Here is a 13,114-nt window from a genome sequence, read left to right as displayed (position 1 = left end):
AGAATCCGAAAAAATAAGGGATCTGCAGGGGCCAACGTGCAAAACAGCCCTTTAGCTGTAACTTTTTTACCTTTCATCCGATTTTAAAAATATTTTCAGTTTATTGTTTGAAATAACAAGTTCTATCTTAAAATTATGGTCCGAGGGGCCACTTTTTGACTCCTTATAGGGGTTAGGAGAGCCCAAAGATCATCACTTGTTTAAATTTCAAAATGTTTTTTAGTAAAAGTTATCTCGCTTTGATGTAAGAATGTAGAGCATAAATACTATAGGCATACCAAGTTTTGTGTCCCAGGAATGAATACTTTCTTCAATATGATTTTTTGAAAATATTCCTCTGGAAATTAGAAGTGTAGCTACCTGTAAAGTTCTGGAGTTATCTTTCTTTTCACATTGCACTACTCATAAGTTCCTATGTAAGCAACTGGAGATACCAAGGCGTTTAGAACACTTGGAAATAAATTAGAGAATGATTTTTTTTCAACATTTAATTAAAAAAGGGCTCAAGGGGCTATCGAAAAGCCCTTACTTTTTGTTGAAGACAAAAAAAGTTCTAGTTAGGGCTTTTCGACTTTCGGTCGAAAAGACCTATTGTTATTGTCTTTTTAGGGCTTTTCGACTTCGGTCGAAAAGACCTATTGTTTTTGTTCTGTTTTATTATTATTATACTCGACAGTTTTTTGTCAGCGATTTTATGAAAACTAGAAGACACGATGACACAATTATGCATGGATCTTATAGCAACTATATCAATCTATGGAATGTAAGGTTTTGGATTTCCGGTTCCGGTACTTCCGGGAGTTACAAGGAGAATTAAAAAAATTATATTAAACAAAAAATTTTGTTAACTTTTTGAGTTAGAGCAATCAAATTTTAGAATTAGATGCATCGTAGCTAGGTGTACAAATTTGTAAGCGTATACATTTTTCTATCTCTTACAGTTTTTGAGATATAAAGCCTTAAATTTTAGAAAAGGGGGGATGAAAACCAAAAAAAAATTTAAATGACCATTAAAAGTTCATATAACGCCTGAATATTATTTAAATAGACGTAGTCAACATATATTCCACGTTCCATTAAAAAATGTTGACTACTTCCGGTTTTATTGGTCAATGAAAATCGTCTATGGGAGTTTCAATGTTAAACAAAAATCACGCGTCATTCGTTTTCTCAAAAAGTTTCCGATTAAATATTACAATATTTTATCAGTATATTGACACAAACATTCCGCAGACCGGAAAAAGTTTTGGGTACACATTTCAAAAAAGTAAGGGGTCTACAGGGGCCAACGTGCAAAACAGCCCTTTTACTGTAACTTTTTAATTTTTCATCCGATTTTTAAAATTTTTTCGGCTTAGAGTTTAGAGTACAGAGTGCAATTAAAAAAATATGGTCCGAGGGGCCACTTTTTCACTCCTTAAAGGGGTTTTGAAGGCCCAATGATCACATCTTGTTTAAATTTCAAAATTTTTTTTGGAGGAGTTATCTCGCTTTGCTCCAAGAATGTAAAACATAAATACTCTTGGCATACCAAGTTTTGCGTCCCAGGAATGAATACTTACTTTGAAATGATTTTTTGAAAATATTCTTCTAAAAATTACAGGTGTAGCTACTTGTTAAATTCTGGAGTTATCTTTCTTTTCACACTGCAGTTCTCATAAACTCCTATCTTAGCAACTGGTTATACCGAGGCGTTAAGAAAATTTGGAAATAGATTAGAGATATTTTTTTGGACACTTTAATTAAAAAGGGGAAACTGGGGCTGTCGAAAAGCCCTTACTTTTTGTTGAAGACAAAAAAAGTTCTAGTTATTATTCTTTTTCTCGACAGAATTTCCGTCAGCGATTTTTTGAAAACGGAAAAGATTTCAGAAATAACTATACAATAGTCTTATAGCATTTTTAAATGTCACCAGTATGTAAGGTTTTGGATTTCCGGTTCCGGTACTTCCGGTTCATAAAAGCAAAATAGTAGAATTTAAAAAAATCAATATATTGTTTTTATTTTTAAAGGAAATTCGTTGTAATTTTACAGTTAGATCAACCATGTCGAGTTGTTTAAAAAGTAAACCGGCGGCGAATTTCTATCTCTTACCAGTTTTGAGATTTTAGGCCTCAAACTTGAGAAAAGGGGGGATGAAAAAATAAAAAACTCAGAAAAGCTTAGGAATGTTCTAAGACGGATATATATTGTTTAAATAGATGTAATTAAGATATATTCCAAGTTTCATTGAATAGTATTGAGTACTTCCGGTTTTATAAGCCGATGAAAATTGTCTATGAGAGTTTCTATGTTAAATTGAATTCACGCATGTAAGGTTTTCTCAAACACTTTTCAAGCAAATATTTTTATATTTTGTATTTGTCATAAGGGACCTAATGCGCAGACCGGAAAAGGTCCTGGGAAAAAAATTCCGAAAAATAAGGGATCTAAAGGGGTCAATATTAAAATCGGTCCTTTTGCTGTAACTTTTTCATTGTTTATCCGATTTTCAAAATCTTTTCGGTTTATAGTTCAGAATAAAGAGTACAATTTAAAAAATATGGTCCAAGGGGGCACTTTTTGACTCCTTATAGGGGTTTTAAGGGTCTGAAACTGATAACTTTATCAGAATTCAATTTCAAGAGTTATCTCGCTTTGCTCAATAAATGATTAGGATAGATATTGTTTAAATAGACGTAATTAAGATATATTCAAAGTTTCATTGGATGGTATAGAGTACTTCCGTTTTTATGAGCCGATGAAAATTCTCTATGGGAGTTTCTATGTTAAATTGAATTCACGCATGAAACGTTTTCTCGAACAGTTTTTAAGCAAAAATTTTTATATTTTGTACTTGTAATGAGGGACCTAATGCACAGACTGGAAAAGGTCTGAGGAAAAAAATTCCGAAAAATAAGGGACCTGAAGGGGTCAATATTAAAAACAGCCCTTTAGCTATAACTTTTTTATTATTCAACCAATTTTCAAACTCTTTTCAGTTATTAGTTTAAAATGAGGAGTTCATTTTAAAAATTATGGTCCAAAGGGCCAATTTTGACTCCTTATAGGGGTTTTAAGGGCCTGAAAATGATAACTTTATCACATTTAAAAAAAAATAAAATTCAAGAGTTATCTCGCTTTGCTCAATGAATGATTAGCATTAGAGCTTTTGGCATACCAAAACTCTTGAATCTTAAATGCGTACTTTCTTATATAAGAATTTTTAGAACTTTTATTTCAGGAAACAAACGATATACTTGGATAAAAAATTCTGAAGTTGTCTTTCTTTGGGCATTTAATTTCTTAAATGTTAACGTGTGGGTATATGCTCATGATATTTTCCTCATTTTGAATATACAGATTCTGAGAGATAATATGATAAATTTAAATAAGGGGTTTTAAGGGCTGTCGAAAAGCCCTTCCTTTTTGTTGGAGACAAAGATAGGTCTAGTTATTATTCTTATTCTCGACAAAGTTTCGTCAGCGATTTTTTGAAAACGGAAAAACATATTAAAACAAGTATGCTATAATCTTATAGCACCTTTATATGACACGCGTATGTAAGGTTTTGGACTTCCGGTTCCGGCACTTCCGGTTTTGACAAGGGAAATACTAAAAATTCATTGAAACATAATATCTTTATTATTTTTTGAGTTAGAGCATTCAAATTTAAGAATTAGATGCATCTTGTCCAGCTGTACAAAATTGTAAGCGTAGGCATTCCTCTATCTCTTACCATTTTTGAGATATTAAGGCTCGAACTTGAGAAAAGGGGGGATGTAAAACCCAAAAAATTCAAATAACCTTCAAATTTTATAAGACGCCAAAACATTGTTCAGATACAACTATTTAACATATATTCCAGGTTTGAATAAAAAATATTCAGTACTTCCGGTTTTATGAGCCTATGAAAAATTGTCTATGGGAGTTTCAATGTTAAACTAAAATCACGCGTGTCACGTTTTCTCAAAAAGTTTTTGGGTAATTATTACAACATTTTTTTCTAATAATGACACAATCAATGCGCAGACCGGAAAAGTTTTTGGGTAGACAATTCGAAAGAATAAGGGATCTGCAGGGGCCAACGTTCAAAACAGCCCTTTAGCTGTAACCTTTTTATCTTTCATCTAATTTCCAAAATCTTTTCAGTTTATTGTTCAGAATAAAGAGTACAATCTTAAAATTATGCTCCGAGGGGCCACTTTTTGAGTCCTTATAGGGGTTTGGAAAGCCCAAAGATCATCACATGTTTAAATTTCAAATTTTTTTTTAGTAAGAGTTATCTCGCTTTGCTGTAAGAAGGAAGAGCATACATACTATAGGCATACCAAGTTTTGTGTCCGAGGAATAAATACTTACTTCAAAATGATTTTTTGAAAATATTCCTCTGGATATTAGAAGTGTAGCTACCTGTAAAATTCTGGAGTTATCTTTCTTTTCACATTGCACTACTTATAAGATCATATCCAAGCAACTAGGGATACCAAGGCGTTTAGAACACTTGGAAAAAACTTAGAGACTAATTTTTTTTAGAACATTTAATTAAAAAGGGATAATGGGGCTGTCGAAAAGCCCTTACTTTTTGTTGAAGACAAAAAAAGTTCTAGTTATTATTATTCTATATTCTCGACAGAATTTCCGTCAGCGATTTTTTGTAAACGGAAAGGAATGTTTAAACAATAATTCAATAGTCTTATGGCAATTGTTGATGACACGCGTATGTAAGGTTTTGGACTTCCGGTTTCGACACTTCCGGTTTTGACAAGGAAAATACTAAGAATTAATTGAAACGTGATATCTTTATTATGTTTTAAGTTAGAGCATTCAAATTTAAGAATTAGATGCATCTTGTCCAGTTGTACAAAATCGTAAGCGTAGTAATTCCTCTATCTCTTACAATTTTTGAGATATTAAGGCTCAAACTTGGGAAAAGGGGGTGAAAAAGATTTTTTTTTTTTAAAAACCATAGAAATTTTATTAGACGCCTAAACATTGTTCAGATAGCACGATTTAACCTATATTCCAAGTTTGAATACAGAATATTGAGTACTTCCGGTTTTATGAGCCTATGAAAAAATGTCTATGGGAGTGTCAATGTTAAACTAAAATCACGCGTGATTCGTTTTCTCAAAAAGTATATAAGTAAATATTACAATATTTATCATGTGTAACGACACAACCAATGCGCAGACCGGAAAAGTTTTTGGGTAGACAACTTTAAAGAATAAGGGATCTGCAGGGGCAAACGTGCAAAACAGCCCTCTAGCTGTAACTTTTTTACCTTTCATCCGATATTAAAAATCTTTTCTGTTTTTTGTTCAAAATAAAGAGTTCTATCTTAAAATTATGGTCCGGTGGGCCGCTTTTTGACTCCTTATAGGGGTTTTGAAGGCCCAAAGATCATCACTTGTTTAAATTTCAAAATATTTTTTAGTAAGAGTTATCTCCCTTTGCTGTAAGAATATAGAGCATAAATACTATAGGCATACCAAGTTTTGTGTCCCAGGAATGAATACTTACTTCAATATGATTTTTTGAAAATATTCCTCTGGAAATTAAAAGTGTAGCTACCTGTAAAGTTCTGGAGTTATCTTTCTTTTCACATTGCACTACTCATAAGTTCCTATCTAAGCAACTGGAGATACCAAGGCGTTTAGAACACTTGGAAATAAATTAGAGAATATTTTGTTTTGAACATTTAATTAAAAAGGGATAATGGGGCTATCGAAAAGCCCTTACTTTTTGTTGAAGACAAAAAAAGTTCTAGTTATTTTTCTTTTTCTCGACAGATTTTCCGTCAGCGATTTTTTGAAAACGGAAAGGATTTCAGGAATAACTATGCAATAGTCTTATAGCATTTTTAAATGTCACCAGTATGTAAGGTTTTGGATTTCCGGTTCCGGTACTTCCGGTTTACACAAGCAAAATAGTAGAAATTAAATGAATCAATATATTGTTTTTATTTTTAAAGGAAATTCGTTGTAATTTTACAGTTAGATCAACCATGTCGAGTTCTTTAAAAAGGAAAGCGGCGACGAGTTTCTATCTCTTATCAGTTTTGAGATTTTAGGCCTCAAACTTGAGAAAAGGGGGGATGAAAAAATAAAAAACTCAGAAAAGCTTTAGAATGTTCTAAGACGGATATATATTGTTTAAATAGATGTAATTAAGATATATTTCAAGTTTCATTGAAAAGTAATGAGTACTTCCGGTTTTATAAGCCGATGAAAATTGTCTATGGGAGTTTCTATGTTAAATTGAATTCACGCATGTAACGTTTTCTCAAACAGTTTTCAAGCAAATATTTTGATATTTTGTATTTGCAATAAGGGACCTAATGCGCAGACCGGAAAAGGTCTTGGGAAAAAAATTCCGAAAAATAAGGGAGCTCAAGGGGTCAATATTAAAAACGGCTATTTAGCTGTAACCTTTTTATTGTTTATCCGATTTTCAAAATTGTTTCGGTTTATAGTTCAGAATAAAGAGTACAATTTAAAACATATGGTCCGAGGGGGCACTTTTTGACTCCTTATAGGGGTTTTAAGGGTCTGAAAATGATAACTTTATCACAATTCAATTTCAAGAGTTATCTCGCTTTGCTCAATAAAAGATTAGGATAGATATTGTGTTAATAGACGTAATCAAGATATATTCCAAGTTTCATTGAATAGTGTCGAGTACTTCCGGTTTTATGAGCCGATGAAAATTGTCTAGGGGGGGATTGGTGCGCATGCGTGAACATGTAGGGCAGTGATTTTTTCTGGCAGAGAGATTCTACCAAAAATACAGAATATAATGGACTTAGTGTGAAAAATCTTAGCTAAACATATGTAAGTACACTTTGATAGTGGTTTGTGGACAAATTGTCGTTATTTCATAAATCTGATTGATGATATTCTAAATCCTGAGTCCTGAGTTCAGTGCGCTTGGTCAGTACAACGGTAAACAACAGTGAACATAACTCATCCATACAACTTTGTAACTTACTAGTGTACACGTTAAGCGCCCAATGCTTTAAATGCCTGAGACAAAGAAACGTCCTCTTGATACAATGGAAACAGGTGAAAATTCCAGTGAGTCAAAAGGGGAACACGAGAAAGTACACGATTTTCAGATCAGGGACATTATGAATGGCATCGCTAACATTCAAAATACCTTAGCTAATTTTATGTTACGATTAGATAGCCAAGGACGACACATAGATGAAATAACGAAAGAAATAAGATCGAAAGATGGAATAAATGACAGATTAGAGTGTGTACAAGAACAAGCAAATGACACTTTATACACAATTACAGAGGTTGACCAAAAACAAAAAAAAATGGAACGAGAGATGGCAATGTTAAGAGACTATGTCGTTCGACTAGAATCCCAAGTAAATACCCAAAATTCTCAGATTCTAGAACTGCAATCACGATCGATGGAAAACAATGTTATAGTTAACGGTGTAGAAGAAAAGGCTCCCGAAAAGACAAATCCTGAGAAATTACCATTGATTTTGAAAAATGTATTTATACAAGATATGGGAATAGACGAAACGGTGGTAAATAATCTGCGCATCGAGAAACTGCACAGAATGGGAAGCTTTGATTCCCGCAGAAAATTCCCTAGACCTATACTTATCCAGTTTGCCGACAAACAAAGTAAAGATACAGTTATGAAAAACATAAAAGTTCTGAAGGAAAACAAATCAAGTGTCCGCGTTGCACAGCAACTTCCTGAAGAAATGCGCGAAAAAAGGAAACAGCTTTACAATATACAGCAAAAGTATGCAGAGCGCAACATAGACACCAGAATAAAAGGAGACAAATTAGTATTCACCAAGAGTAACTCGGTATATAGGGACAAACTTGGACCCAGACCCACCGCCGATGAAGTTATTTCAGGGGAAGAGGTAAAAACCGTGTTCAGTGCTGGTAACTCTGTAGAAGATAACGGGAACCGCTTCACCGGTCACGCCACCGACGCCACATCGTACAAACAGGTCAGACGATCATTGGTCGAAGTCATGAGACTGGAAGGAGTACCGAGTGCTACCCATAACGTGTACGCCTACCGATTCGAAGGACAAGACGGCGCGATCCACGAAGGTTCGAACGATGATGGGGAGCATGGAGCAGGTAGACAACTATTACGAACACTGGTCGATAACGAAATAAAAAACGCGCTAGTTGTCGTATCGAGATGGTACAGTGGAAACAAACTGGGACCTCGTCGTTTCACCCACATATGCGATGTTGGACTCAGTGCTGTGAAAAACTTGCTCAACAAAGGCTGAATATAAACCCGAACGTGACATGCTCACTGTTTTTGTGTTAAACCATTCCCAGTTAAACGGTTAATTTTTCTTAAAAACGCTATAATGTTGTATCTGTTTATGAAGATGTAGGTAATTACTAAGTGCACGGAAACTTAAGCCTTTTTTTATACATGAAATGTGAAGTACCTCATATGTGTTCCTTTTTTCTCATTAGCTTTGTTTTTTGTTTTTCATAAATTTATTTATTTATATATTTATTTTATATATCACCCCAATTTTTTCGTCTTTACCGAACCTACTGAGATTTACAATTCCTGGGTTCATCAGTATATGTACTTCGTGTCTACTATGTGCCCGAAAAGTTCGGCTTTTTTTTTGATATACGGTGCACGAATATTTCAATCATAATATTGTTTTATTTTTTTTTTTGTTTTCCTAATTTGTTATTAATGATCTTTTTGTAAACCATTTCATCTTTTTTACTTTATTTATTTTGAATAAGTTATACAGTATTCCGGAATTTATTTATCCACTACGCTGGAGCATTGAGTTTTGATGTTACGTAGCATGTGTTTATATCCGGTTACGAATATTGATATTCATGGAAATGGTTTCTGTAGAAGGTAGTAATGTTTCCTTATTTCTTGTCTTTTTTTCCCCACAAAACACAGTAGGGGGCTAAACGTACTCTCTTTAATGTCAAAATTTTCTCGTTGTCCTGTATCTTACCCAAGAAAATTCAATTTACTGTTGTAAATATCCCGAGTTAAGCTATACACGAAAGAAGCACTTTTAAAAAGGGATCATACAGCAAATTAAATAATATATCTTTTTTATTTTAGACATATGAGCGTGCCTATGGCATCACCTACACCCGAACTGAATCTAGTTGTTATATAACGATACTTTTATTTCAAATTGATTACTATGATCAATACAGTGGTTTTTGGGGGGTTAATCTCGACGCCAATTTCACCAAGACATGCCTGCACATTTTTTTCCATATTACTTCTCATTAGTTGATATCTTTCTTCTCTTCTTCCACACTGGGGCAATGATTACAGTTAAATCCAATGGACAACAAGGATCTTGAGGAAAATAAGTTAAAAGTATTAACTTTAAACTGCCAAGGGCTCAATGATTTCAATAAGAGAAAAGATGTGTTCAAAAATCTTAGAATGAAAAACTACAATATTTATTTTTTACAAGATACACATTTTAATGAAAAAGAGGAAATATTAATACAATCACAATGGGGATCTAAAGCTTTTTTTAATAGTTATAAAACAAATTCAAGAGGGGTAGCAATTCTTTTAAATAATAATTTTGAATATAAGGTACACAATGTACATAAAGACGACAGTGGTAATTATCTGATACTAGATACCACTATTGAAAATATGAACCTTTTACTAGTAAATATATATGGTCCAAATTTAGATACACCCAATTTTTATTCGGAAATAATAGATAAAATTGACTCGTGTCTAAATACCCAGCATATTATAATGGGGGGTGATTTTAATCTAGTAATGAATAAAGATTCAGATTCTATGAACTATAAGCACTTGAACAACCCAAAAGCTAGAATGGAAGTATTGAAATTAATAGATACATTTAATCTGGTAGACATATTTAGGGAAACTAATCCAAATCTAAAGAGATATACATGGAGGAGAAAAAACCCCATAAAACAAGCTAGATTAGATTTTTTCCTAATATCTGAAACACTTACAAACCGAGTACCACAAATTAAATATGAAAATAGTTATCGATCAGACCATTCTCCTGTGATTTTAGAATATAAAATAAATGAATTTATAAACGGGAAAGGCTTCTGGAAATTTAATAATTCCCTTTTAGTTGATATGACATATATTAATTCTATTAAAAAAATAATTAGGGAAGTCAAAAGTCAATATGTTTGCCCCATATACAACTTAGAAAACTTAGAAAATATTAGAAATGACGAGATACAATTCATTATTGATGATCAACTTTTTTTGGACATTCTGCTTGCTGAAATAAGAGGCAAATCCATCTCATATTCTGCCTATAAGAAAAATTAAATGAAAGAGAAAAAAAACTAGAAAAAGATATTGTTTCTTTAGAGCAGAATCTAACAGAAAACTCTTTAAATTCACTTTCAGACAAACAAGATGAGTTACTTAACATAAGAAAAAATAGATTAAAAGGTCATTGTATAAGGTCAAAGTCTAAATGGATTGATGAGGGGGAAAAGCCTACTAGATATTTTATTAATCTTGAGACTCGGAACTTTATTAACAAACAAATTCCAAATATAGAAAAAGAAGATGGGTCATCCATTTTTGATCAAACAGAAATATTAAAAGAAACAAAAGCCTTTTATGAAAAGCTGTATAAGAAAAGAGAAATCATAGATGAATATAGTTTTTATGATAAGTTGAAAACAATAAATAGCCCTACACTTAATAACGAAGAATTAAACACCCTTGAAGGTCCTTTAACGAATACAGAGGTACTGAATTTCCTTAAAAAAACAAAAAATGACAAAAGTCCTGGCCCAGATGGTTTCACAAGTGAGTTTTTTAAATTTTTTTGGAAAGACTTAGGTTCATTCATTACAAGAGCAATAAATCAATCCTTTGAAATAGGAAGTTTTTCAGAAATTAATAAACTTGGTGTAATAACGTGCATTCCAAAAGCTGGAAAACCTAAAAAGTTTTTGAAAAATTGGCGCCCTATAACCTTATTAAATGTAATTTACAAGTTAGCATCAGGAAGTATAGCTGAACGTATGAAAACAGTTCTAGATAAACTGATAAATAAGGACCAGACTGGATTTCTAAAAGGAAGATTTATTGGGGAAAATATAAGACTTATTTATGACCTCATGTACTATACAGAACAAAATGATATACCAGGCCTATTAATGTTAATTGACTTTGAAAAAGCTTTTGACACTATCTCATGGAGTTTTAACTCGAAAGCACTAGATCTTTTTAATTTTGGACCCTCCTTTAAAAATTGGATTAAAACCTTTTATAATGGAATAAAAGCTTGTGTAATTCAAAACGGTGTAATTTCAGAATATTTTTACCCGGAAAGAGGCTGTAGACAAGGGGACCCAGTATCGCCATACTTATTTTTACTTTGTGCTGAAATTTTAGGAATACTAATAAGAAACGATAAAGATATTAAAGGCATAATCATAGATGGGAAAGAATACAAAATAACTCAATATGCAGACGACACCTCAATAATAATGGATGGTACACCTCAATCATATGATGGCATCCTCAGGGTTTTAGACTCTTTCGCACAGGTTTCAGGCTTAAAAATAAATTTCACAAAAACAAAAATGGTTTGGATCGGTAGTAAAAAATTTTCAAGAGATGTATTTCATCACTCACGATGGAAACTGAGTTGGGACAATTTAACATTTGAGCTCCTAGGTATTAAATTCTCAGTAACACTAGATGAAATGGAAGATTTAAACTACTTACCAAAACTCTCAGAAATAAGAAAATTAATAAATCAATGGAAATCAAGAAAATTAACCCCTATTGGGCGAATCACAGTCATTAAGACATTATTAATACCAAAATTAAATAATTTAATACTAACATTACCCAACCCAAGTACTGATTACTTGAAAAACTTCGAAAATGATATTTTTCAATTTTTATGGGGTGGTAAAGTGCATAGAGTAAAGAAGAGTATAATTGTACAAGATTACTGCCATGGAGGTCTCAAAATGATTGATTATAGGGATTTTATTACCGCACTCAAATCCACTTGGATAAAAAGACTTATTAGGGCTGATACAAAATGGGTAAAACTTCTAGAATCCATTCTGAAAATTAAAATCCCAGAAATATGGAGGAATGGCACAGATTATTCATATAGTTTATGTAAAACTTTGGGAAATTCATTCTGGAAAGAGGTGTTCATTAGCTGGTTAAAAATACAGGAGCAAAATGTATTAATAAGTAAACCCCAGGTTATAAATGATAATATATGGTACAATCCGAAAATCACAGTAGACAATAAATCAGTATTTTTTAAAAGCTTTGCCAATACAAGATTTATTTTTGTTAGTGATTTACTTAATATTAATGGAACTTTTATAAGCTTTGAAAAATTGAAACAAATAAATCCAATGACAAACTTTATTGAATATGCAAGTTTAAGAACTGCTGTAAGGACCAGACTGAATACACAAGATTTAAACATACCAAACTTACAAATAATAAAAGAATATGGACCTGTTATCCCTAATCATATCCTAATTTTTAATAATAATCGTAAAGGCTGCAAACTTATGTACAACTTATTATTAGATAAAAAGAGAGAAACATGTACATCTATACCAAAATGGAGAGAAAATGGTTATAACTATGCACAAGAAACCTGGCACAAAATTTTTGAACTCCCCTTTAAATCTACACAAGAATCAAAACTACATTGGTTACAGTTCCAAATTCTTCATAGGATTGTTCCGACAAATAAATATCTTTTCAAAATAAAAAAAGCAGAGTCTCCTGTATGTACTTTCTGTAAAAGAGATGAAGAGAGTATTGGACATTTATTCTATGAATGTACTATTGTAAAAGAATTATGGTCTGCTGTTGAAGACTGGATTTTGCGACAGTTTGATCTGTTAATAACATTTGATAAACAATCAGTTCTCTTTGGAAAATATAAAAATAGAGATATTTATAGATTTTTTAACTTGTTGGTTCTTATTGTGAAGCAATATATTTTTTCTTGTAAATACAAAAGTAATACAAATCCAAATATACATGGATTAAAAAATGTTGTAATAGAAAGGCTCTTGACTGAAAAATATATGCTAATGAAAAATTGTAGATATAAGGAGTATGAAAG

The 13,114-nt window shown here is 32.2% G+C and overlaps 1 protein-coding gene across 1 annotated transcript; it reads left to right on the top strand.

Annotated features, from left to right (window-relative positions):
- Positions 1–6,721: 6,721 nt before the first annotated feature.
- Positions 6,722–8,394, top strand: LOC128171390 (uncharacterized). The gene has a single exon (XM_052837184.1). The coding sequence runs from the start codon at positions 7,001–7,003 to the stop codon at positions 8,258–8,260; it is 1,260 nt and encodes a 419-aa protein (XP_052693144.1). The 5' UTR covers positions 6,722–7,000; the 3' UTR covers positions 8,261–8,394.
- Positions 8,395–13,114: the final 4,720 nt, after the last annotated feature.

The sequence above is a fragment of the Crassostrea angulata genome, chromosome 2, assembly GCF_025612915.1.
Source record: "Crassostrea angulata isolate pt1a10 chromosome 2, ASM2561291v2, whole genome shotgun sequence".
NCBI lineage: Eukaryota > Metazoa > Mollusca > Bivalvia > Ostreida > Ostreidae > Magallana > Magallana angulata.
Note: the sequence above shows the minus strand (reverse complement) of the source record. Positions and strands in the feature narration are given on the sequence as shown.

What these genes read in the sequence shown, in the direction of transcription:
- LOC128171390 (XM_052837184.1), top strand. Translation starts at nt 7,001, where the DNA reads ATGCCTGAGACAAAGAAACGTCCTCTTGATACAATGGAAACAGGTGAA.